Source organism: Diaphorina citri, unplaced genomic scaffold (assembly GCF_000475195.1).
Source record: "Diaphorina citri unplaced genomic scaffold, Diaci psyllid genome assembly version 1.1 scaffold845, whole genome shotgun sequence".
NCBI classification, from domain to species: Eukaryota; Metazoa; Arthropoda; class Insecta; order Hemiptera; family Psyllidae; genus Diaphorina; species Diaphorina citri.
In genome coordinates, this window is record NW_007378277.1 from 74,393 (window position 1) to 101,103 (window position 26,711).

Sequence of the window (26,711 nt, forward strand, 5' to 3'; positions counted from 1 at the left end):
GAGACACACATTGTGCAAGATGAAAATAAAAGGAGGTTCGTAAAATGTCATTGTTGACTGCTGTGACCATATTATGCTCTTCCATCAGGATTACATTTCTGGCATAATGTGGCTGATAGACCAGACCTTATAAAAACCTACGAACGTAAATGGTTAAAGATTATTGTTCTCGTTCCTTTTATAATAGCTATGCGTCACAAGTTCTAAAAGGAAAACGACCATGGAATCTTACCAAATTTCAGCTTTCTAGGTGTTGTGGTTCTCGAGATAGAGCGATCAGTGTGTGAACTATGAAATGTGAAATGTGATCTGTGAATGGATCTCGTTCTTATAATATAAGATTGACTTGGTCTTGATTCTCAAGCCACCAACATCCTGAGGCTGAAGAAAATAGACTGTGAAAAAATTGAAGTTATGTGCTGTGCTAGGAAAGGTTTTACATATTTTTTGTTGTCCGTCGAATCGGTTTACCAGAACGCTTTTCTTGGAGATAAAAAAACTGACCCTCTTTTATATCAGTTCAAACTGGATTTGAAGTTTTCTTTCATTGAAGGAGACAGGATGAAAAGAAACACATTATCTCTTGAGAAACATTATGATGGGTGATATCATATTTTATTTGATGAGACACACATTGTGCAAGATGAAAATAAAAGGAGGTTCGTAAAATGTCATTGTTGACTGCTGTGACCAATTGACCATATCATGATATTCCACCAGGATTACATTTCTTTCCTAATGTGGCTGATAGACCAAAATTTACGAACGTAAATGGTTAAAGATTATTGTTCTCGTTCCTTTTATAATAGCTATGCGTCACAAGTTCTAAAAGGAAAACGACCATGGAACCTACGAACGTAAATGGTTAGAGATTATTGTTCTCGTTCCTTTTATAATAGCTATGCGTCACAAGTTCTAAAAGGAAAACGACCATGGAAATCCCCAGGAGCATTAGAAGGATAACGAATACCCCCAGGATTTGGCTCAAATCCAAACGATGAACAGGATCTCGCTTTGATACCATTTTCCGCGGGGTTGAAGATTCGTACCACTTCTTAGTAATCCCTGACTCAATGATCCTGTGAAGGATTTTATTAATGGGGTCTATGAACGGGGATCCTTTCTGAAACAGGAACGGGGAGGAGTAACTAGTCACTGTGCACTTGGGGAAGAGGTAGATACTGTCTGGGTTATTCTTCAGGATGTGGTTATTGTTGATGTAGAACTGAAGGAACCTGGACGTTGCGAAGGTACTTGTGTTCCTCCCATGATGTATATCTAACATGAGATCATCATAATACCCAGAGTAGAACTTATACCTCTTGGATAACTTCTTCAGAATCTCTTGTTTGGAGAAGGCACGCTCTAGGATACGTTTGGACTGTAGGACACCCGTGAGCTTGAGGTTTCTATCATAGAGTTCCTCAGGGGTGTTGATTTGGCCCTTCTCATCCGGGTAGGTCATGAAGCTGCCTAGGGAGCCAAGGTATGCCTGGGAGGTTATTAGACAGAAGAAGACATATTGGATGACTAGGAATCTCATGAGCCATCTGTTCCCCACCTTGTTCAGCATGGGGATGCCTAGGGTTAACGCAATCTCGAAGAAGATCACCTGCTCTAGGGTGATCTTACTATCTTCTGATGAATCCTTACTAGTTATCCTTGGGTTTCTACTTCTACAAGCCAGTAAGGTCTGGGCATTTGACACACAATTTTTTCGATGCATATTATATACCTTTAGCGGTACGGTCGCGTCGGTAACTAGTGCATTTAACATTCTAGTACCACTTGTTCTAACCACATTACCACACCTAGCGTGTAACCTGAGGAAATTCTATCCTGAGATACATCTTCCTTACTATGACTTACAACATACGACGGGATAAGCATGCTTGGAAATCCATACTTAAAGTGGCCCATATCATGGGACTCATCAGTCGTTGTCGAGACCAATATTCTCCTTCTATCTTCACCGAGATAAGAGGATAGAATACGAGAATCCTTAGAGAGTTGCCATTTGGTCGCCAAATACCAAACAAACACGTTGACGACAAAGGTCACGCCTAAGAGGAACCACACCAGTTCCCAGTGTCTCCATTACTCTGCGTTGTCGAGACCAATATTCTCCTTCTATCTTCACCGAGATGAGAGGATAGAATCCGAGAATCCTTAGAGAGTTGCCATTTGGTCGCCAAATACCAAACAAACACGTTGACGACAAAGGTCACGCCTAAGAGGAACCACACCATGGGGCGGAATTCATTGATGAAATCGCTCCAAATGGATGGGGGCCTTCCTGGAAGGAGAAGAAAAAGGTTTCGTTATAGTTCACCTTATGTTGTCATTAATCGCTGTTTGGGGATACTGCAATGTGATCAATGTTCTATTGAACTAGAGGCGTGGTGATAGCAAGTTGAATGAACTGGTTCTTCGTGGAGACCGTGGATCACTGAAGTTAACTTAGTTAAAAGAGACTCAAATTCCCCAATAAATAGTACGTTCTTTTGACTATGAAAGAAACCCTGCGGTTGTTAACGTTGGCGACTACTTCTCCGTCTCTAAGCCCAGGAGCTGCGCCACCTCTACTGGATTGGTCCACAAGGCTGTTGGGTCCAGGATGGTTGGACCATCCTGGGAAAACTCACTCACCAGCATTGGCGGGGACGGCAAACGTGAAACACTCTTCAGCGGCCGAAGTTGAGAACTCAGTGGTAGGACTTTGATAGAGGAGATGTGAGAAGACACCGAAAGCCAAGTCTACCTCTCGAATGGTGAGAGCGCCTATGATGAGGGAATTCATGTTGGGGGAAATGTCGTAGCCAAATCTGCAGGTGAAATGGTGGGAAGAAGTAGATACATTAAGGGAAATACCCTGCAGCCCAGCACCTAAATGAGAAGTATTGTGTTCTTTATCGTCCATCTGATAAGGAATAAACTACGGGATGGACATACTACGGCACAGACCACACAAGTCAGTTGTTTCATTGTTAATAAATAATAAAAGGCAATGAAACATGATTATTCCTGGTGAACCCCCCCCGGACGCCCCGGCCGGATGAGGTAAAAATAAAAGAAGTAGATAAATAACCTTTAATTATAATAGGACCAAAATAACACTTGGTAAAACTTTCAATAACTTAATAAATAAAAAAAACTCTTGACTTTTAGTTTTACAAATTAGGTATTTGTAAAACAAAAAGGCAAGAGTTTTTTATTTATTAATTTGTAAAACTAAAACTCAAGAGTTTTTTTATTTATTAAGTTAAGATAAATAATCATTCTCCTAGTTGCGGTTTGAAAAATCAGAAGTTGCCACTTGAAGGTAAAGACCAATTTGTTTTTGTTGACTCTGGGAATCGAACCTGCGACCGTATGGCATGACCAACAAGCTCAACTTCGATCCTACCTGTCAACATTATGCGGTGAATCTGGTTGAGGGAAAATGATATCCGGAGTGAAATCTTAGTTAAAAGAGACTCAAATTCCCCAATAAATAGTACGTTCTTTTGACTATGAAAGAAACCCTGCGGTTGTTAACGTTGGCGACTACTTCTCCGTCTCTAAGCCCAGGAGCTGCGCCACCTCTACTGGATTGGTCCACAAGGCTGTTGGGTCCAGGATGGTTGGACCATCCTGGGAAGACTCACTCACCAGCATTGGCGGGGACGGCAAACGTGAAACACTCTTCAGCGGCCGAAGCTGAGAACTCAGTGGTAGGACTTTGGTAGAGGAGATGTGAGAAGACACCGAAAGCCAAGTCTACCTCTCTAATGGTGAGAGCGCCTATGATGAGGGAATTCATGTTGGGGGAAATGTCGTAGCCAAATCTGCAGGTGAAATGGTGGGAAGAAGTAGATACATTAAGGGAAATACCCTGCAGCCCAGCACCTACATGAGAAGTATTGTGTTCTTTATCGTCCATCTGATAAGGAATAAACTACGGGATGGACATATTACGGCACAGACCACACAAGTCAGTTGTTTCATTGTTAATAAATAACAATTCTCTTGTGTAGAGACATTCGCTCATATTTTTGCCAGTTGGACCTAACCGGACCTTTGGTAATCCAGTTGTCCCTTACAGCCATGATGAATAAGTACCAAAAGAGCACTTCAGCTCAGGTGTAGGATATCTTAGGACAGTGTTTTTTTTTCCGTTATACCTACCAGTCATTTATCCAAATGCAGTACTGTTATCGTTGTACGGTATAGGTATTGTTAGACAACTTTTATTTTGTAACACGCACGGTTATGATCATGTGATTATGTTGTAATTTAAATAGTACCTAATAATATATAGGTGTAGGTGTCCAGTATACCTACCTACCTGTAATGTAATACTCGTATTTAGTGAACTTTTTTTTTACTTTGTATTATTTTTGTCCATATCATGGTGAGTCTTTATTTTCTATTGTCGGGAAATGTTTTTTGATTGCTATTAACTGTTAATATTAGGTACCGTACTCAATTTTTTCGATGCATATTATATACCCTTAGCGGTACGGTCGCGTCGGTAACTAGTGCATTTAACATTCTAGTACCACTTGTTCTAACCACATTACCACACCTAGCGTGTAACCTGAGGAAATTCTATCCTGAGATACATCTTCCTTACTATGACTTACAACATACGACGGGATAAGCATGCTTGGAAATCCATACTTAAAGTGGCCCATATCATGGGACTCATCAGTCTGCCTTATTTCTACAAGGAACCCTGGAAGAATGTTGCTCATAGCTATTATTCCACCGGTGTCAACATGCTCATGAGCATACTTGGAAATCCATACTCAAAGTGGCCCATATCATGGGACTCATCAGTCTGCCTGCTTTCTACAAGGAACCCTGGAAGAATGTTGCTCATAGCTATTATTCCACCGGTGTCAACATGCTCATGTTAATCAGCACGATGAGTTTGTTAGTTAACACGTTGTTCTATTCCATACGAGATGTGGCTGAGTTATGTGAGCGATCCATTGAGACGGTTCTGTTGCTTATATACACATGTGAGTCGGTTTATTTGAAACTCAACCTGACCAAATTTCTGCGTATTGTCGACTTTTTCGAAGCCGTGTGTATTTACCATACAAAGAACCAAGTTGTAGTTGCTTATAAGCGAAAAGAGAACCTTCTGGTCAAACTCATGTTCGTTACGATGATTCTGGTGTACTTAGGTAAGTATCTGCAACATTTGTTCACATGCCACACCACAATGAAACACATCATACTACTTATCTACTTTCCATCTTCCATCATCATCATCATCATCATCATCATGTAGCGTCATCGTGGTCGATGGTTGCTAGACGTCTTGTAACTGTTGTTCTAAAAAGTTCTCGGTTCATTGCCAGCTCCTTGCACTCTTCATAGCTTCTCACTCCTAACCATTCTTTCACATCGTCCAGCCACATTCTTCTTGGTCGTCCTCTTGGTCTTGGTCCTTCAACATCTCCTTCTATGATATCCAATAGTAGCTGCCCACTCGATCCTCGCATCATATGTCCTGCAAACTTTAATTTTCTTTCTCTTATGTCTTTCAGAAGTTCTGGAGTAGACTTTCCCATTCTTCTCAATATTTCCACGTTGGTAATCTTGTCGACCCATGACACCTTCAACATCCTTCTGTAGCACCAAAGTTCAAATGACGTTATTTTCTTTCCGAATTCGGGGTGTATAGTCCAAGCTTCGCAGCCGTATGTTAATATGGAAAATACGTATGTCTTCAGAAGTCTAAGTTTAGTGGTCTTGGATATATTTCTTGTCATTAGATCTCGGTGTTTCCAGAAGGCATTTTTCGCTATGCCTATCCTCTTGTTGATTTCTACTTGGCAGCGTCCATCATTAGTTATTTCACTTCCTAAATATTTATATTTTGCCACCTCTTCAAATACTTGTCCATTGACATCGATGTTTGTGAGTCTTCTATGTTCTTTTTTGCTCATTCTCATGTACTTCGATTTCTTCACATTAATTTTCATATTATACTTTGTGGAGGCATCATGTAACTTCTTTAGGAGTGTTTTTAAACCATTCCTATCGGATGATAACAATACCAAATCATCAGCGTACCTCAAGTTGTTTATCACTCGGTTATTGATAGTGACTCCATGTTCATTATCGGCAATGGATTCCTTAATGATTTGTTCAACATAAATGTTGAAAAGCAGAGGAGAGATAATACAGCCTTGACGAGTGCCTTTGGAGATGGTGAAGTCTTCGGATAATCCTAAAGAAGTTCTGACTTTCCCTTTTTGTCCCCAGTACAATTCTTCAATCAGTCTGATGTCCGCTTGAGGTAAGTTTATGTTACGGAGGATAGAAACAAGTTTTTCATGGCTCACGTTATCAAATGCCTTTTCATAGTCGATAAAGGTCAGGAAAATATCTTGTCCTTTTTCTACCTTCTTTTCCAGTAACACTCTCATGGCTGAAATTGCATCGCGGCATCCTTTTCCTCCTCTGAATCCCATCTGCGTCTCGCTCAAATTTTCTTCTATTAAGTTGTATATTCTGTCTTTAACAGGATCTTTGAGGCGTGAGAGGGAGTGAAATTCATTTTCTGGTAAATTTCTCGCAAGAGATTGACGCCTAGACCGGAAGACACCCAATCATTGTCTGCCATGTATAGGACTGAGTCAGGGGGTTTGTTCTTGGTCAGACATTTGATTTTGAAACCATGCATGTTCTTCATCTTGGACATTTCGTCATACAGATCCACACCTGAAAATCAAAATACGAGTAAGTGTTGGAAAAAAAAAAAAATGGGAAAAAGATGGACAAATTTCAAAATTCCCTTTGTGTGTTAAACAATTTTGTTTTCATGAAAATCGTACTAAAAATGTTTGAGAGAGCCAGCCTAGTTAGCTTAGTTGGTAGCGCGTCTGCCTTGTAAGCGCTAGGCCGCGGGTTCGATTCCCGCCCGGGGCGGATTTTATCCATCCCCTAAGGGGTAGCTAGTACTGATTTGAAGGCTTGTTTTTCTATCTTCAAGCTGTGTCCACACATAAAAAAAGAACTTTTTTTCCCAGTCGATCGTCGACTATGTGTGGACACAGCTTTAGGTACAATCAAACGGATTCCAGAGGCTTTACGTTTACCTCATACAGTTGCCACGGTGTTACTCTGTGATTTCCCAGGAGTACAATGAGGCTTGTTTTTCTATCTTCAAGCTGTGTCCACACATAAAAAAAGAACTTTTTTTCCAGTCGATCGTCGACTATGTGTGGACACAGCTTTAGGTACAATCAAACGGATTCCAGAGGCTTTATGTTTACCTCGAACAGTTGCACCGGTGTTACTCTGTGATTTCCCAGGAGTACAATGAGGAACCTGTTGTTCTTAGACATCCGGATTTGAGAGAAGATATGCGTGAACGCCTCATCCAGAAAGTAGGTGAACAGGACAAAGAATCCTTGCATATCCTCCAGACTGTCTTCATCCATGAGAAGGACTGGGTGTTGAAGTCTGACCAGAAGGTCTGTGTGAGAGAAGATGTAGGCTGTGGAACCGTCCAGATTTTCTGGAGCATACTGGAATGGAAAAAGTTTAGGCTGATTGAGAGGCTGACGAAAAACGCCGACCCCGTCTGTACACGGGAAAAGGCGAAGAAAAAGAAGAAGACTGAAATGGGAAAAGTCCAATTATTCCAGCTGATCGATGCGATTGTAGTGGCTTTAGCTGATTAGTGATGAATAAGGCTCAATGCACACTAGTGAAACGAGTTTCACGAAACCCGTACACAAGGTTAAACCAAGGCGCACATTGTGTGCCATACAGTTTAGGAAAATAGGTAAATACTTCTATTCATTTAACTCACCTCTGGTTCATACTCCTCCACTAGAATCACATTTCTGAACTGGGAATACTGCTCAATAACTTGAATGGTACATTCTATCAGAAATCGATGCGACTGTAGTGGCTTTAGCTGATTAGTGATGAATAAGGCTCAATGCACACTAGTGAAACGAGTTTCACGAAACCCGTACATAAGGTTAAACTAAGGCGCACATTGTGTGCCATGCAGTTTAGGAAAATAAATACTGCTATACATTTGACCCACCTCTGGTTCATACTCCTCCACTAGAATCACATTTCTGAACTGGGAATATTGCTAATACTGCTATACATTTGACCCACCTCTGGTTCATACTCCTCCACTAGAATCACATTTCTGAACTGGGAATACGGTAAATACTGCTATTCATTTGACTCACCTCTGGTTCATACTCCTCCACTAGAATCACATTTCTGAACTGGGAATACTGCTCAATAACTTGAATGGTACATTCTATCAGAGCAACCTCTCTCGGGTCCAACTCATTCCAGTGAAAATTCAGTAGTCCTTTCGTTTGTACTAAGCTGGGACAGCATGAGATGCTGATAGCATACAAAGGTAGTAGAAACAGAAGGGAGGGTTTTGCCATACTGGATTTATTGGCAGTAAAGGTGCATTTGGAACAGTAGAAATTTAATTAGTGATTGCTCAATAACTTGAATGGTACATTCTATCAGAGCAACCTCTCTCGGGTCCAACTCATTCCAGTGAAAATTCAGTAGTGCTTTCGTTTGTACTAAGCTGGGACAGCATGAGATGCTGATAGCATACAGAGGTAGTAGAAACAGAAGGGAGGGTTTTGCCATACTGGATTTATTGGCAGTAAAGGTGCATTTGGAACAGTAGAAATTTACTTAGTGAAAATAAAAGAGAGATTTTTTTTCGGATTGTGATTATGGATTTTGCTAATTTCCTCACTTAACGCGGTACTTGGTCGCATAAAAACTCGGCTTCTTTAGCTTGATGCTCTGACTTCGGGTCTTTAGACACAAATAATTCACACTCCTTGAGGTAAGTAAGGGTGACGTGATTTTGTCATTTAAAGTTCCCCCAGGTAATTTCTTCAGTCGGAGGTAATATGAGTAAGTGTACCCTAATAATAGAGGTGGCAAGGTAATCACATTAGTTGAACTCACTGCTTTATCGGATTGTGATTATGGATTATGCTAATTTCCTCACTTAACGCGGTACTTGGTCGCATAAAAACTCGGCTTCTTTAGCTTGATGCTCTGACTTCGGGTCTTTAGACACACTTCAGATTGTGATTATGGATTTTGCTAATTTCCTCACTTAACGCGGTACTTGGTCGCATAAAAACTCGGCTTCTTTAGCTTGATGCTCTGACTACACTATTACTCGGTGTAAACGCGCCCAGAACGGCCTCAGATTAGTCATCCGGACCCAGGAGTGTTCCCTGTGGTCCTCATACACTATTACTCGGTGTAAACGCGCCCAGAACGGCCTCAGATTAGTCATCCGGACCCAGGAGTGTTCCCTGTGGTCCTCCCCCTCACGCTGAAGTGGGCAGGGGCAGCATGACATCGCACAGTTCCGTGGCGGTCATGCCAGGGGCTCCCAGTTATGGGGTCGAGGGTTCAGAGCCCGGCACGGAGGTGGTGGCTGGTGAGAAATATCGGATGCCGTTGATCTGAGGAATGAAGAGCATCAAACGCATTAGTGAGACCGAAAAATGATTTTCGAAAAGTGACATAGAAAATTTCTAAAAACCCTCATCCAGATCCAGGGTGTCTACCAAAATGGAAAAATAAAATTCCCTGACTTTTCCCGGTTTTCCAGTCCATTTTTTCCAAATTTCCAGTCTACTTTTTCAAGATTTTCCACCCTATTCCCACTGCGTCACAACAGTTTTTTTTTTCTTCAAGTAATGTTCCCAAGCCTGTTCAACATTAATTCTCTAATCTTTTTTCATCCCACTAGGGTAAGGGCTTAAGTCTTTTCTTCTTCAAGTAATGTTCCCAAGCCTGTTCAACATTAATTCTCTAATCTTTTTTCATCCCACTAGGGTAAGGGCTTAAGTCCTCCATTTGCACATGAAATAACTGCGCCGCATTTTTTTTAGTAATTTTTCGGTCTACACATTCACACATCCTGGGGGATGAAGGTTTGCGAAAAGAATGAGGAACAGCGCCGCAGGCAAAAATTGTGAGCTATACAATCAATAGAAACTAAAAATTTTAGGACCGGCCGCATGCAAAAATTTTGGTTTCATCAATCATTTGCGGTAAAAAAAGAGCTGAAAAAAATCTGCGTTTGCCTGAGATCGAACCCATAACTGCGAATATCGCGAACAAACCGCGGATACACTCACTGCTTTGTGAATTGAAATTTTATTTACACATGTAATGGTACAATCCTTTGTGATTTCGATAATTGGATTAACACATGTGTATTATCATTATGTTTTTTCTGAATAGGAGAGGACAAATGGTTTCCTTAACCCTCTTGAAAAATGTATTGGGTAGAACAGAAATTGGAAGTAAATAAATATTTAAAGAAGTGCTAATTAACTATACAAATAAGTCATCGAAAATAATTGAAAATAAGAAAACAATGAAACGTGACCATTAAGTTTTTTCTAAATAGGAGAGGACAAATGGTTTCCTTAACCCTCTTGAAAAATGTATTGGGTAGAATAGAAATTTGAAGTAAATAAATATTTAAAGAAGTGCTAATTAACTATACAAATAAGTCATCGAAAATAATTGAAAATAAGAAAACAATGAAACGTGATTCATTCAATTAAATAATTCCGATTTATTTTATTAGGTTTTTCGCTTTTTTATTAAATGGAGATGAATAACAAAGATCTAAGCCTAGCGTTTATATAAAACAAATAAATAACTATGTAAATGATGGAACAATTATGTTGGTGCCTACATAACAACTAAGATTAACTGAAGAGGCCCCGGTGTGTAATGCCTTTTTTGGACTAAATGTAGAATTAGTATTTATTTATTAATTACAAATTTATAATAATTGGTATTTATTTAGGCATTAAAAATATTCCAACTTTACAGTTGAGATCTGTTTCAACAATTTCAACCTATTAACTAAAATTCACTCCTATTTACGGAGATATTGTTTGTTCAATTGAAATCATCCAATAAGATATTACACTCGGGACCTCGGAAATGTCAAACATAAAATTCCTACTCAAAATTGAGTGATGAAAATTCTTGAAAAAACAAGGGCGATGAAATACTGGAATTATGCAAGGGGATCTAAATATGGTGCACTCGGAAAATAGGGTAGGAAACTAGGAAATTCCAGCAAAATGGCCAGGGTAACCCTGACCAATTGGCCTTTGCAGCTAAAGTGGGTGTCCCTGTAGTTAAAATTAATAGAAAGCCCTTTTTGGGGGCGCCGGCCAGGGTAACCCTGACCAATTGGCCTTTGCAGCTAAAGTGGGTGTCCCTGTAGTTAAAATTAATAGAAAGCCCTTTTTGGGGGCGCACAACGGTCAATCTTTCTCATCACGCTCAGTATTTTGAGGATTTCAAATGGCTTTACTTGTATCAAAGGCTGCGAGGTAAATCCGTAACCCTCCTTGTATGAACTAAGTCCAAGATGTCCCAGTAACCAAATGGACCTTTTGCTGACTGGAGTGACCTTTTGGTTGCAATGACTTTGGTAATTAAGCCGCGTGATAAGTACCGTTTACATGTTGAACGATTTGTTGAAATTATTTACAAGAAATAAAAAATAGGAGGATTAAAACGGCATAAATATGAGGAAGAAGGCTATGAAATTATGAATATGAAATGTTCAGCCCCGATCTCACTACAACGCTAAAAGTGGGGTAAAATGGACCTAGCTAGAATTGAATTCACAACTCCTGCACTTAGTAGCATTTGTTCCAAGAGATTCGCTGTTTTCGGTTTGCACAAGGACTCCAAAGTATAGATTAAATAGAACTGTTTTTTCTTTTTTTTTTTTAATACAAAGAAAGCCATTTTCTGCTTCTTCATCATTATCAAAGCCATCGGCAAACATCGGAATAGTTAGACCAAGGTTCAAGATGCCAAAATAACGAAACAAATACATTGTAATGAATTAACAATAAATGCCAACATAAAATTTGATAAAATAGTAACGAAGTAAATTTAGAGGATTATAACAAATAGAATATTAGTGACTAAAATAATACTTGGGGTAACATTTTTGAAGAACAATCCGCGAATACCACGAACAAACCGCGGATACCGAGAACAAACCGCGAATACCGCGAACAAACCGCGGATACCGCGAACAAATCGCGAATACCGCTAACAATCCGCGAATACCGCGAACAATCCGCGGATACCGCGAACAAACCGCGGATACCGAGAACAAACCGCGAATTCCGCGAACAAAACGCGGATACCGCGAACAAACCGCGGATACCGAGAACAAACCGCGAATACCGCGAACAATCCGCGAATACCGTGAACAACCGCAGATACTGCCGATTTTATGACTCAACATTGGCTCGAACCACCAAAATTAAAAAACCACCGTGCTAATCACTGAACCGCTGAGGTTGATGTCAATATTGTTATAGGTTATGAATGTTATGATACTGTATCTACTGAAATATTCCTTATGGTTCCTGTAGGTACAATATAGGTCCGTCAAAAAGCCAAATTGTTTCTGCGTATTGCCAATTTACCGAAATTTTGTATGAATAGTTTGAGTTTCGTTGCTTAAAATAGCTATTGCACTCACGTTTTACAATAAAATGTACCAAAATAAGAGTAGTTCAAACCCAAATATGGAATAATTTATGAAGTTATGCCAAAATAGAAAGAAAATTTGGGTCGGTCGTTGGAGATTTTGGAACACCTAAGTTCACCGCGTCTGATCACTAAACTCCTTAGGTCGTCAGTTTTGACACCTAGGTAACATTTATTATTATTTTTTATTTTTTTCGTGATTATTTTATATCATCAAACTCAAACGAGCGTAACAGTTATGGGGAATATTTTATATCATCAAACTCAAACGAGCGTAACAGTTATGGGGAAGGGAACATAACAAAGACTCAAGATAACATGTGGTAATGTTTAATTTTTTTTTTTTTTCGTGATTATTTTATATCATCAAACTCAAACGAGCGTAACAGTTATGGGGAAGGGAACATAACAAAGACTCAAGATAACATGTGGTAATGTTTAAAAAACAAAGAACTTTACAAAAAAAGTAGTCAAAGACCAAAAACAAAGTGTTTAAATGTAGGTAATAGGCGAATAAAATGCAAATGCTTATGTTAAGTTAGCCTTAAAGTAAAATTATGTTAAGGGCACTGTATTGAATGATTGCATTCACAAAAATAAAATGTCAATAAGATATTCAATTTGTGTTTAATGATCCTTTAAAAGACAAAATTGCCCATCAACCATTTTTTCCTCGAAAATGAGGTTATAGCATTTTTGAATTTTCAAAATCCTAAAGCTAACACCACAAATGACACCTTTGCGAAGGTAGCTTAGGAGAAAAAGTCAAAATGGCATCGTTTTTTGCCTCTGTCGAATTTGGAAAATGATCGATAGGCGATTTTGCTGTTTGAAGCGATAATATTCTAATATCAAAAATCCTAAAGCTAACACCACAAATGACACCTTTGCGAAGGCAGCTTAGGAGAAACAGTCAAAATGGCATCGTTTTTTGCCTCTGTCGAATTTGGAAAATGATCGATAGGCGATTTTGCTGTTTGAAGCGATAATATTCTAATACTCTTGACTTTTAGTTTTACAAATTTTTTGTAAAACTAAAAGTTTTTTTTTATATTAATGAAAAATCATTGTCTGCCATGTATAGGATTGAGTCAGGGGGTTTGTTCTTGGTCAGACATTTGGTTTTGAAACCGTGCATGTTCTTCAAGAGCTTTTTTATTTATTAATTTGTAAAACTAAAACTCAAGAGTTTTTTTTATTTATTAAGTTAAGATAAATAATCATTCTCCTAGTTGCGGTTTGAAAAATCAGAAGTTGCCACTTGAAGGTAGAGACCAATTTGTTTTTGTTGACTCTGGGAATCGAACCTGCGACCGTCTGGCATGACCAACAAGCTCAACTTCGATCCTACCTGTCAACATTATGCGGTGAATCTGGTTGAGGGAAAATGATATCCGGAGTGAAATATCCTAAAGCTAACACCACAAATGACACCTTTGCGAAGGCAGCTTAGGAGAAAAAGTCAAAATGGCATCGTTTTTTGCCTCTGTCGAATTTAGAAAATGATCGATAGGCGATTTTGCTGTTTGAAGCGATAATATTCTAATAGGGATGGATAAATAGAGCGTTACAAATTTTGTAATAAATTTCAAGTTAAACAATATCAAAGGTAAAATTACCTTGAATGTAACCTTGTTATTGGTGTATTATAAGAAACTCATCTGACACAAAACTACATAATTACGAAGACCTTTGTTAGAACAAGATATTAGATTAGGTTTTTTTTTCTTTTTTTATGGCTTTCTTTAGACCAATTTCATTAGTTACTTTCGCCAAGTATTCAAATAAACATCTACTGCAATGACTAGGAATGTAACCTCATGACCTAAAATTTCCTAGTCACTAGGAAAACAATACTACTGCGATGAATTATTCACCTACCGAACTAATACCTTCAAGAAGGTAATCTTCTTCCCTATAATATCTCTTAAAATAACTCCTAGATATGAGTCTAAATACAAATCGTGGGCTACTCCATTGAAAATTTCACACTTTACAATTCGCACATCGATTTAGTTCGATGACATAATATTACAAAGGAAATGCAAAGTTACTTTCAGAAATAAGCCCTAGGCTAAATGCTCACTGGAAAATTTCTCAAAAGTGGGTACAGACAAAATATCCTCACAAGCTTCTACCTATCCGTTATAAAGAGTGAGTCTATCATTATCAATTTTGAAAAAAAAAAAAAAAAAACTTCCATAACACTATAGCAAAAATTTACATTGACAATGGTCATCTTAACATTTCAGGAGCTAGCTACTTCAAAAGACAATCTATTTAATTTCCTAGAGACTTGAAATGACTTCATGACACAATGTGCTTACAGAGGAACATGAATTCTACTAAAGTTCATACTATAATACTTCGTCAGTCTTCAAAAGATAATGTCAAAATCTTGGATGTTAGGTACATAGCTCCTGGAATATTAGATATCCTCAGTTTTAGATAATCGGACAGCATATATTACCTACCTTTACCTAGTTTTCTCAGTATGCTAAATATTATATAATAACAAAAACAACTTGATCCGGTTATCGTGTCGTAAATAAATTCGTAATGCTATGACTTCGCGCGGTAACTTACATACTAAACCTGTACATATGTAGCTCCTGGAATATTAGATATCCTCAGTTTTAGATAAACGGACAGCATATACCTACCTTTAGTTTCCTCAGTATGCTAAATATTAATAACAATAATAACTTGTTCCGGTTATCTTGTCGTAAATGAATTCGTAATGCTATGACTTCGCGCGGTAACCCACATACTAAACCTGGAAGTTCTTCTTACATCTCTCAAGCATTTATATGGTAATCTGCTTTCACGTACATTCGTTGTAAACCGCGATTCAACTGAGGAAAATTTTGCATGTGAACAATGTCCTGCAATATCAAATTACAAGCACACAACACTATAGCAAAAATTTACATTGACAATGGTCATCTTAACATTTCAGGAGCTATAGCTACTTCAAAAGACAATCTATTTAATTTCCTATAGCCTTGAAATGACTTCATGACACAAAGTGCTTACAGAGGAACATGAATTCTACTAAAGTTCATACTATAATAGTTCGTCAGTCTTTAAAAGATAATGTCAAAATCTTGGAGGGTAAGTACATAGCTCCTGGAATATTAGATATTCTCAGTTTTAGATAATCGGACAGCATATGTTACCTACCTTTAGTTTCCTCAGTATGCTAAATAATATTAATAACAAAAACAACTTGATCCGGTTATCGTGTCGTAAATAAATTCGTAATGCTATGACTTCGCGCGGTAACTTACATACTATCGGACAGCATATACCTACCTTTAGTTTCCTCAGTATGCTAAATATTAATAACAAAAACAACTTGATCCGGTTATCGTGTCGTAAATAAATTCGTAATGCTATGACTTCGCGCGGTAACTTACATACTAAACCTGGAAGTTCTTCTTACAGCTCTCAAGCATTTATATGGTAATCTGCTTTCACGTAGGGTGAATGTACCAGTAGTCGACTTTACACCAGTAGTCGATCACTCGGTCATGTTTAGTTAATTTTAAGCTATAAACGTATATCCTATTTAATTTCTGATAACATTTTTTTGAATATTCGTGTTGTTTTGATACTACTGTAAAAAAAGGCGCCAAATTCAAATTTTTCTTCATTATAAAAAATCATTTTGAAAAAAAAATTTCGGTGTGTTTTTGGAATTTGCAGAGAGAGGATGTGTTTTGTGCAGTTTCAAGACACGATCTTGGCAAAGATTTTTTTCTTGATTCCCGTTATGTAAAGTGTTCAAAGTGTGTGTAAAGTGAAAATACCTATAAGGTGTGAACTTCATTTTAAACTTCACTTTTCATTGGTAAGTGTATTATTTAATCATTTATTAAGTAATTAATTATTGATCAACATTAAAAACAGGTTTTTTCCACATTTTCAAAGTTTATTAAGTAATTACCTAATTATTGATCAACATTAAAAACAGGTTTTTTCCACATTTTCAAAAGTCGATCTCTTTTGATCATCATTATAACCAGTGGTTTCAATGATCTGCTTTCACGTACATTCGTTGTAAACCGCGATTCAACTGAGGAAAATTTTGCATGTGAATAATGTTTACATTATTCCCTCATAACCGCGAACACCACGAGCAAACCGCGAAGAGGTGACTTATCACAGAAGAATCGATGAGAACCTTCCACTTATGAAAATGAAGGGGAAATGAGTAAATGAAGTCCAAACTTCAAACCTAAGGGTCAAAATGTAGGAGAATCCTCCCCTCAACCCCCTACATTTCCCCTGACCCCCTACATGGTTTTTAAAAATTAAAAAAAAGGACTAAATTAAAATGAAATTCGGGATTTAAATACAACGAATAGGATTTGAACTTGTAGAAAGGTTCCCAGTCTTTGGACTCTTTGGGACGTAACACAAGTACACTTGTCCTGATGTCACAACTTGGAGTTAGTGTTTGCTGCATTTGATACAACAAGAACTGAACATTAACAAGAAAATTGTCTTGGACATTTTCTACAGACAACCTTGTGTTTAACTCTTACTGATGTTCACATCAGGTACAAAGTTAACCCAAATCTAGCTTAAAAAAAAGAACCAACTACATAACAATATTAAAATCTGTCTGAGCTAAAATACATACAAGAACAACGGATTCCTATTCAGACAGCTTCGGGGTCAGATGTTTACATCAGGTACAAAGTTAACCCAAATCTAGCTTTAAAAAAAAAAAAGAACCGACTACATAACAATATTAAAATCTGTCTGAGCTAAAATACATACAAGAACAACGGATTCCTATTCAGACAGCTTCGGGGTCAAATTATAAAATAAGTTAAATAACCAGTATATTAAAATATCGATAAATTAAATAACAAACATGAAGACCGGGTCGCCACATAAGGTTCGTTTACACTGTATAATGAAGTGAATTTATCTAAATTGGGTTTTTATCCTCAGCTATTCTATAACAAATCGAGAGTAACATGTTAAACATTCCATAATCGTTAACTCTCACGTAGGATCTAAATTATTTATAAGAGGCTGAGACTGACAATTTCATAGTTGGAAAAACCTCTCAATATAACCTACAATGGGTAACCTTTCGAAAGATCCTAAATTCGAAACATAAAGTTTCCATCACAACTTTTACACCCGCAAAACATGTCTGGCAAAAAGGGTATACAAAGACAGCAAATCTCAGTGGTTCTGAATATGCAAATCGAGAGTAACATGTTAAACATTCCATAATCGTTAACTCTCACGTAGGACGTAGGATCTAAATTATTTATAAGAGGCTGAGACTGACAATTTCATTGTTGGAAAAACCTCTCAATATAACCTACAATAGGTAACCTTTCGAAAGATCCTTCTAGATTATTTATAAGAGGCTGAGACTGACAATTTCATTGTTGGAAAAACCTCTCAATATAACCTACAATAGGTAACCTTTCGAAAGATCCTAAATTCGAAACTTAAAGTTTCCATCACAACTTTTACTCCCGCAAAACATGTCTGGCAAAAAGGGTATACAAAGACAGCAAATCTCAGTGGTTCTGAATATCTTTCCCTGCAGGAAAATGTTGTCAACATGCCAGCAACAGTAAATGCATTGCCAATGGGGCTCAGAACGTGATTCATTCAATTAAATAATTCCGATTTATTTTATTAAGTTTTTCGCTTTTTTATTAAATGGAGATGAATAACAAAGATCTAAGCCTAGCGTTTATATAAAACAAATAAATAACTATGTAAATGATATGGGGCTCAACCACTTTTTTTTTTCTTCGCTGATAAAGGAAGTTCGAAACACGCTGATCTCAATAGAAATGCTTAAAATTTCATATCTTAAGGAAGAACAAAGATAGCTTTAAGTGTAGGATTTATTGATAAGTGTTCTTTTCCTTTGTCATTTTTAATATACTCGTAAAAGAGTTTCTGTTGTCAGCTTATAATATACAATTATGGCATACAATTCTATTTGTGGATAAAACATATTTTGCATTTAAAACCATTCATTCCTCCATTAATATTACTCATTGTTAAATAAAGATATGAATTTTGAAAACAATGGTTTTATGATTGAACTGTTGTAAGTTGTTTTGTAATTTGGTAACCATAGTGACGCGGCTGAAGACTCGGTAGGTCGAATCTTGATCTGTTTATAATACAATGCAATGAACGGTACAGTGACGGCAAAAATCATGAGGATAAGCTGCTTGTTAATTACCACAATTCTCATGACTTTGATCTCAATCTTATAAACTATGAGACTATGAAGAACAGATGAAGGGAGTTGAGGAAATTCTGCTCACAAAGCAAAAGATTAAACTGGAATAGAAGCCGTGGTATAGCCGTAGCATTCTTAACAATATAATGACAGGAGAAAAAAATGTAGCACGTCTGAAGTGTAAACTTACTGAATTTCCAACAGGGATATAGAAAGAAGTTGTATAGGGTAAAGTTCTGAAACACCCGGATTAAGAAGTGAGACGCGAGGACAATGTAGTTGACATAACACAAGACAAGAAACAGGAGTTCTGGTTTGAATTCGTTGGTAAGTTGTGAAACCAGAATCTTTAATTTATTTTTTCTTTTTTTTTTTTAAGAGGTTTGACAGAGGGAACTGTAACTGCTATGGTCTTATCGTCCCGAAATCGAAGAGAGAAGGGCTGGCTTCCTCCTATCCCGTCTTCCTTTTCTCTTCGCTTTCGGGACGATAAGACCTTCGCAGTTAAAGTTTCCTCTACCAAACCTTTTTCAGCCAACCTAGTTAGTTTGGAAGGAAGTGCTAGGTCGCGGGTTCGATTCCCGCCCCGGGGCAAACTTTAACCCCAACCCCAAACAGATGAGGTTCGTTCTCGGAAAGGACGATAAGACTTCCGTTGTTAGAGTTCCCTCTATTCAAACCTTTTCAAATACTAGTTATTTAATTTTTTTTTCTTTTTTAAGAGGTTTGACAGAGGGAACTGTAACTGCTATGGTCTTATCGTCCCGAAATCGAAGAGAGAAGGAAGACAGCATCTTAACAACACGGTTATTATAACAACTGAGGATAGTTGTAGTTATTATGATAAATAGAATAATTATCCACTTCAGTAGTAAACTATTTCTTTGTTCTGCCTCTGTGTCAACAGAAAACAATTTCTCGAAAGTGGACCTTCGCTGAACGAATCTACGAATATTCAACTACTCACACTTTTTAGACTCATGTCATGAGAAAAGTAAACGTAATGTACTTTTCATATTTATGCTTTTCATATTTATGTACTTTTCATATTCATATTTCATATTTCATATTTATGCTATTCATGATTTTGATTCTGCTTCAATATTGTTCCTTTAATGTTGCTTCTATTCTTCGACATACTAAATACAAGTTAGAAGAGTGACTCTTAGAAGGAGAGTGACAAGAGACCACACCTTAAGTAATGAGAACTCAATGTGGTGTCATACAGTCAGTTACAACTGACTGCAATCCAGGACTGGTCTGCAAGTCTGCATATTCTGTACTACTTCTGATACAGTTACATTATGCCAGCTGACCGAACGAAGTGAAGGTCTATGTTTTAACTCGACCGTTTTGCATTTGGTTTGGATGTCTGTATGTTCCGCTATAACTCCCGATTGCCTGGTCTGATTTTGATGAAATTTGGTACACATCTTCATTAAATCAAGGCACGTCGCTGATGGCTGACTGGGGTCCCAAAGTTGAACGGGGCCACCGTTACGATCTTTCAAAACTTTACGATCCCCCAATACAGTGAATACAGTTGCCACGCATATCAATACCGCCTGGTCTGATTTTGATGAAATTTGGTACACATCTTCATTAAATCAAGGCACGTCGCTGATTAAAATTTGGGTTACGATCTTTCAAAACTTTACGATCCCCAATACAGTTGCCACGTATATCAATACACATTCATACGTATGCATGGGAAGTCAAGATGGTAAACCCCTGACAATCTCTTGTTCTGTTTCAAAGGTTTAAAATCAACTAAAGGTAAATCCTTTGTTTCGTTTAAAAGGTTCAAAATCAAAAATTCTTTAATTTTATTTTTACGATCCCCCAATACAGTTGCCACGCATATCAATACATATTCATATGCGTGAAAAGTCAAGATTGTAAACCCCTGACAATCTATTGTTCTGTTTCAAAGGTTTAAAATCAACTAAAGGTAAATCCTTTGTTTCGTTTAAAAGGTTCAAAATCAAAAATTCTTTAATTTTATTTTTTAGAGTGATTGACAGGTTTTATAATAGTGTCACCTTTTTTTAGATATAGGTACCTACATAAGACGTGTAGATAGCCAGCCTAGTTAGCTTAGTTGGTAGTGCGTCTGCCTTGTAAGCGCTAGGCCGCGGGTTCTGTAACTCTAGGGTCTTATCGTCCCGAAATCGGAGAGAGAAGGAAGACAGGATAGGAGAAAGCCAGCCGTTCCGAGAACGAACATTATCCCATCAGGATAAAATCCGCCCCGGGCGGGAATCGAACCCGCGGCCTAGCGCTTACAAGGCAGACGCACTCCCAACTAAGCTAACTAGGCTGGCTTTAACTTCTTGAATTTGTCAATAAGTTCCAGAATTTCTTTCTTCTTTTCATTTAACAGAGCATCCTTGCCCGCCTTGTCCTTCTTAATCCCAATCTTCATACGTAATACAATCTGCTGTAGTGTTTTATGAAGATGAATGAATGCACAGTCCAATATATTAAACATTATGCTGAACTCTTCACTGTGGAATATCCTAACTGATAGAACAACTCAATGCCCGATTTACTGATGGAACGATACTGAGTAACTCCAATCAAGAAATCAATTAATGAAATCACCAGAACAGCAATGCCTGCAATGTTTATAAGAAAGGGAATAACATTAAAGGCTCAGAATCTTCTCATTGAGAAGCGCGATCAGTTGCTCCTGCTCAAGTACTCTCTTCTCCAACTGATCGATGTATTTGTATACTTGATTATCAGGATACATTCTGGGTTTTTATTTCATTACTCCTACTAGCCTTCTATCAACAGGTTCATTAAATTAACGCTCCGCCCCGCCAAGTCAAGAAAGTTTGACCGCGTCAATATTTATTGAGGTGGATATGGTGAGAATACGTACTTGTTGGAGTGAGGATTATAAACGTAGGGAAACGTACCACTCAGGAAACACACCTTGAACAGAATTCTAACCATGTTGATTCTGGCTGAAGGAGCTGGTACTGATGGATTTGGTCGTATTCGGGGACGCATTCTATTCATCTTGAGTTGAGATGACGGATCTTGACCGCAGAATGATGGGATATGTTAATATCCTATTTTAATTCCAATAAACGTGTTACCGTCTGTAAAAGGAAATGCAGACAATACCTTCTTTCACAAAGGAATACACACAGTGACTAAAACCATTAGGAAGTGAGGATTTGAATAGGACGCATTCTATTCATCTTGAGTTGAGATGACGGATCTTGACCGCAGAATGATAGGATATGTTAATATCCTATTTTAATTCCAATAAACGTGTTCCCGTCTGTAAAAGGAAATGCAGACAATACCTTCTTTCACAAAGGAATACACACAGTGACTAAAACCATTAGGAAGTGAGGATTTGAATTGAAAAGGAATTAAGGTACATAACTAATACATAAGTTAGATAGGTTAAGGGCCGGTTTCTAACATCCTCGGTTGACTCGCGAGTTTGAAAACCAATGGTTCACCCAAACTCCGGAGTTGACCGAGTGTTTTGTATACATAAGTTAGATAGGTTAAGTCATTCAATCGTATGTAGATAGTTTTCCTCTACATGTTTGATGCGTAGTTTAAGTTTTCAAGGATGTTATAAAAACATTTTTTACATTTGGTTCGCTTAGCGACAACAGGATAATATGAGTACACATAGGTAGAACCAAAATTAACTCAATGATTCTATTCATGATAGCAAGTACATAGTGTGAGTATATTGCGCTCGATATTGCTCATTTTCATTGATATTCAAAGTCGCACTTATATGTTTATTGTCCCTCATATTTATTTTGATGGTTCTTCTCCACATTTATTTTTACATTTAGATGGTTCTTCTCCATATTTAATTTTACATTTAGATGGTTCTTCTCCACATTTAATTTTACATTTAGATGGGTCTTTTCCCCCATTTAATTTCGCATTTAAATGGTTTTCTTCCATATTTAATTTCGTATTTAAGTGGTTTTCTTTTATCCTCGAACTCGCATTTAGGTCTGCGTGCTTTACATCGTCGTAGTCTCATTTGGGTGATTTATTTTTTTTTCATCTCCGGCGCGGTGTTTGAGCAGCCAATATCAACTGATCTATTGGTTCCTTTTGAAGTCCCTCATCCTAATTCATCTTAATGCAGAGTTTTAATTCTTTATTGGGTCTTTCACACAGCATTCTAGGTTTCGAGAGAAAGCAAAAAGTTATTTTTAGTTTCATTTTTATATCTCAAGATGAAAAGTTCACTCAAGTGGTTGTAATTGGGAGAGATTAAGAATGATGTTTTATCCTTGAAACTCAATGGAAACCCATAACCCCCACGCTTGTCTGTTTCGCTTCACCTCGTTCACTGACCCCATCTCACCTTGTAAACTTCGATAACATAACTTTGCTCATCAAAACGTGATAATAACAATAATAGAGGGAATTTTATCCTCATGCGCTGGAGAATATGATAAAAATAAACTCTAATGTGATTTTCAGCCCATTTTCGTCATAAGCCCTATGAAATTGAAGTGGCAGTGTCAGTTATTATGACTTATGAGCCTAAAATTTGTAAACCTCAAACCCAGGACCTGTCACCTGCGTCTAATTTGACTGTAGTCGAGTAGCAATAGCTCAAGTACATTATTATTTGACTGTAGTCGAGTAGCAGTAGCTCAAGTACATTACTACTCGATTTTTATCACAGAAAGAGACTCTGATTACAATCAGTCAGAATTTCGTAGGCCTTCATACACACCTCGAAAATAGACCCTACTTGACAGTTCGTACCTATACTTATTGTTAATGTGTTTAAATTTATTTACATAGTCAACTCCTATCTATCAGTTAAGGCTTTGTTAAACAAAACGCGGTCTGGTCTCTGCAGTCTTATTGTTATTTATTTTATATTTATTATTTTATAAGTTTCCATTCATTGGTTTTTCAGAACAATTCTCTCATCAAAATAAATTGTTAACAAATGGTATACCCATCCGTAAAAGCCGGAGCTTGTGCCACGGATGGGGAGTTCATTAAAATGTTAATGTGTTTAAATTTATTTACATAGTCAACTCCTATCTATCAGTTAAGGCTTTGTTAAACAAAACGCGGTCTGGTCTCTGCAGTAACTTATTGTTAATGTGTTTAAAGTTATTTACATAGTCAACTCCTATCTATCAGTTAAGGCTTTGTTAAACAAAACGCGGTCTGGTCTCTGCAGTTGTATCATCCAAGTCAAATACGAGGATTGATTTGTCCAGTCCGCCTCCTATTTGACTTGAAAGATACAACTGTACGTGATTGCCGCCGTGATAGCCATGGTCTCTATCTTGTGCAATTGTATCATCCAAGTCAAATACGAGGATTGAGTTTGTCCAGTCCGCCTCCTATTTGACTTGAAAGATACAACTGTACGTGATTGCCGCCTGGACTTGTCAGTCCATGCGGTCAGTCTGCGTTCTGTTTGACGGAGCCTTTATAGGCGTGGGTGACAGTGAAAGAAGTTATTTCCGCGGATAACCCAAAGTTTGTATTAAGTCGAATAGACTTCGACGGGACGCGACGTAGGTATAGAAAAAAAAACTCGTTTTCCAATTAGGGCACTCAAATAGCTTTCGTAATGTTTTTAGTTTTAAGACAGGCAAGTGACTGAGTTCACTCATCTCTACTAATTCCACTAAAAGTTCTACAAAGAAAATGAGTAAAATTTGTAAAGTTAAGCTTTTGGACGGCAGTTTCACGAGTCAAGTGTCAAGACATACTATCAAGGATGTTGACGGACATCCACTGTGGAGTTCTGTCTATTTGACCACAGAACCAGAAGCCTGTGTTGAAACACATCGAGATTTTATTCGAGGTAAGATGATTTCATATTTTTTTCTTCCCCGGATCTTTCTTACAACCTAATCTCTTCCGAGCTTTCGCAGCTTTCTGCGACAAGTCTCCATAATCAAGCAAGTCTAATCAAGATGACTTGTAATCCATCAGGTGATTCTAAAGTGAGTCTTTTAAGGACGGTGTCCTGCTTTGCTAACTATTAACAGTAGTTTTAATGTCAGGTCCGGCTCTAGATAATTTGCTGCTCCGGGCTAATATTTACAAATAGATAGCTATTTTGCATAACCATCTAATAGACACAAAGACAGGAAAACGTCTGCTGTGAGACTGTGAGATGCATGGAAAATGCAGGAAGGTCTTTGAGTTGCCACCATAAAATTTGATGTTTTCTTTTCGTACCTATTGGGAGAAAGAACACATTTCCATGATCGAATTCCCCATATTTCAGCTGGTGCAGACATTATTCAATCCAGTTGCTATCAAGCCAATGTAGACAACCTAACCAAACTAGGATATTCTGAGCAAGAAGCTCTAGATCTCCTACACAAATCAGTTCAGTTGATGAATAGTGCCAAGGATAAAGAAAACCAAAGTAAGTGCCTTATCTTGAGAAGTGCTGTGCATATTGGTCCTTCACCAAAGTCCCGCATACTTGGGTGATTGTGAAAATACAAAAAATCAGTATGTCTTCATTTTTCTGATGAGGAATTTTCTCTAAAGAGCTCCCTAACAACATTGAATTCATCAACTAACATAACAAAAAATCAGTATGTCTTCATTTTTCTGATGAGGAATTTTCTCTAAAGAGCTCCCTAACAACATTAAATTAATCAACTAACATAAATTTAATCTGATAAACCTATGTACGAGCACCTGATATCAACCTTAATAAAACCTTCAATCTCCTCACAGGTCACATAGAGACGGCCGCTAGTATAGGCCCGTACGGTACCGTACTGCGAGATGGTTCTGAATACAGCGGCCATTATGTAGACTCCATGACAGAGGCCGACCTTATAGCCTGGCACCGACCTAACGTAGAGGCCTTGGTGAGAGCAGGCGTGGATTATCTGGCCCTAGAAACCATACCCGCTGAGAAAGAGGCCTTAGCTCTCGTCAAACTACTGCGGGAATTCCCCGGCCAGAAGGCGTGGCTATCATTTTCCTGTAAGGTAAGTTCACCACTCGAATATAGCAATGAATATGAAGTTTACCCCCAACAACTGCTACAACAACCACCACCACCCCACGTATTATAAACGTGCACTTTGCATTTCGCACACTTCCGCAAAAGTTACGAACCTTTAAATATTACAAAACCTTTTTATGCTGCTACGTCAAATTAAATGTTAGGTGAATTCCCGACTTGAGGTTGCTCAAAGAGGGATGTTGGGTAAAACGAGAACCGACAACTCTCCTGTCACAGTACGTTCAACGGTCGGTATTTTGCAGATGATTATTAGAAGTGGATACTGTAATATGACCTGCACTACAGTACGACATGATCTTTCTCTTTTCCATTTCCCACAGGATGATACCCACACAAGTCACGGGGAACTGATCTCCTCTGCTGTTACCTCCTGTTTGCTCGCTAATCCTGATCAGATACAAGCTATAGGAGTCAACTGTGTTCGTCCCAGCCATGTATCCACCCTAGTCCGATGTATAAAACAAAGTCATCCTACGGTACAAACCATAGTGTATCCTAACAAGGGAGGTGTATGGGATAGTGTCCATATGAAGTAAGTAATTTATTGGATATTATCTAAACAAGGGGTTCAGTTAACTGTCGACTTCACCCAGAAAAATCTCGCTAAGGAAAGCAAGCCCAAAAGACCGATTGAAACCGAAATCTAGTGCGAAAACTTCTTTTGTGTGTAGAACATTTTTTTTGATCGAACTGCCAGTCTTGTTAGCTTGGAGGGTAGCGCGTCTGCTTTGTAAGCGCTAGGTGGCGGGTTCGATTCCCGACCAGGACGGATTTTATCCTAAACAGATAAGGTTCGTTCTCGGAATTGTTAGACCTTAGCAGTTAGAGTTCCCTCTATCAAACCTCTTGAGAAAAAAAAAAAAAAAAAAAAAATAGGTTTTT

The 26,711-nt window shown here is 38.0% G+C and overlaps 3 protein-coding genes across 7 annotated transcripts; 1 reads left to right on the forward strand and 2 right to left on the reverse strand.

The window, feature by feature from the left end:
* Positions 1-844: 844 nt before the first annotated feature.
* Positions 845-6,729, reverse strand: LOC103512501. The gene is made up of 5 exons (XM_026825938.1): positions 6,553-6,729; positions 3,407-3,461; positions 2,650-2,825; positions 2,080-2,296; positions 845-1,811 (listed from the first exon to the last, which is right to left on the reverse strand). The coding sequence occupies exons 1-5, from the start codon at positions 6,698-6,700 to the stop codon at positions 866-868; spliced, it is 1,542 nt and encodes a 513-aa protein (XP_026681739.1). The 5' UTR covers positions 6,701-6,729; the 3' UTR covers positions 845-865.
* LOC103512502 (homocysteine S-methyltransferase YbgG-like) lies at positions 6,290-26,389 on the forward strand. 5 transcript variants are annotated; one of them, XM_026825948.1, is made up of 6 exons: positions 6,290-6,299; positions 21,784-21,786; positions 24,412-24,638; positions 25,068-25,211; positions 25,532-25,791; positions 26,150-26,380. In XM_026825948.1, exons 3-6 carry the CDS (start codon positions 24,479-24,481, stop codon positions 26,363-26,365), a joined length of 780 nt encoding a protein of 259 aa, XP_026681749.1. In that variant the 5' UTR covers positions 6,290-6,299; positions 21,784-21,786; positions 24,412-24,478; the 3' UTR covers positions 26,366-26,380. The 5 variants fall into 5 exon arrangements, with proteins under 5 accessions (XP_026681749.1, XP_026681752.1, XP_026681751.1 ...); XM_026825950.1 differs by lacking the exons at positions 6,290-6,299; positions 21,784-21,786 and adding an exon at positions 23,383-23,564 and having other exon boundaries at positions 24,466-24,638; XM_017445431.2 differs by lacking the exons at positions 6,290-6,299; positions 21,784-21,786 and adding an exon at positions 23,385-23,564.
* On the reverse strand, positions 7,245-8,423 carry LOC113468777. The gene is made up of 3 exons (XM_026825940.1): positions 8,214-8,423; positions 7,817-7,924; positions 7,245-7,529 (listed from the first exon to the last, which is right to left on the reverse strand). Exons 1-3 carry the CDS (start codon positions 8,421-8,423, stop codon positions 7,245-7,247), a joined length of 603 nt encoding a protein of 200 aa, XP_026681741.1.
* Positions 26,390-26,711: the final 322 nt, after the last annotated feature.

Excerpts from the sequence above, each read along its gene's own strand:
- LOC103512501 (XM_026825938.1), bottom strand. The coding sequence starts at position 6,700 with ATGTCCAAGATGAAGAACATGCATGGTTTCAAAATCAAATGTCTGACC. Across the intron at positions 2,826-3,406 it reads TCACCGCATAATGTTGACAG|ATTTGGCTACGACATTTCCC; the intron begins GTAGGATCGAAG and ends TTTCACCTGCAG. Across the intron at positions 1,812-2,079 it reads AATGGAGACACTGGGAACTG|GTGTGGTAATGTGGTTAGAA; the intron begins GTGTGGTTCCTC and ends GTTACACGCTAG.
- LOC113468777 (XM_026825940.1), bottom strand. The coding sequence starts at position 8,423 with ATGGCAAAACCCTCCCTTCTGTTTCTACTACCTTTGTATGCTATCAGC. Across the intron at positions 7,925-8,213 it reads TGGAGGAGTATGAACCAGAG|CTAAAGCCACTACAGTCGCA; the intron begins GTGAGTCAAATG and ends ATCACTAATCAG. Across the intron at positions 7,530-7,816 it reads TGGAGGAGTATGAACCAGAG|TATGCTCCAGAAAATCTGGA; the intron begins GTGAGTTAAATG and ends TTTCCATTCCAG.
- LOC103512502 (XM_026825948.1), top strand. The coding sequence starts at position 24,479 with ATGAGTAAAATTTGTAAAGTTAAGCTTTTGGACGGCAGTTTCACGAGT. Across the intron at positions 24,639-25,067 it reads ACATCGAGATTTTATTCGAG|CTGGTGCAGACATTATTCAA; the intron begins GTAAGATGATTT and ends CCCATATTTCAG. Across the intron at positions 25,212-25,531 it reads CAAGGATAAAGAAAACCAAA|GTCACATAGAGACGGCCGCT; the intron begins GTAAGTGCCTTA and ends ATCTCCTCACAG.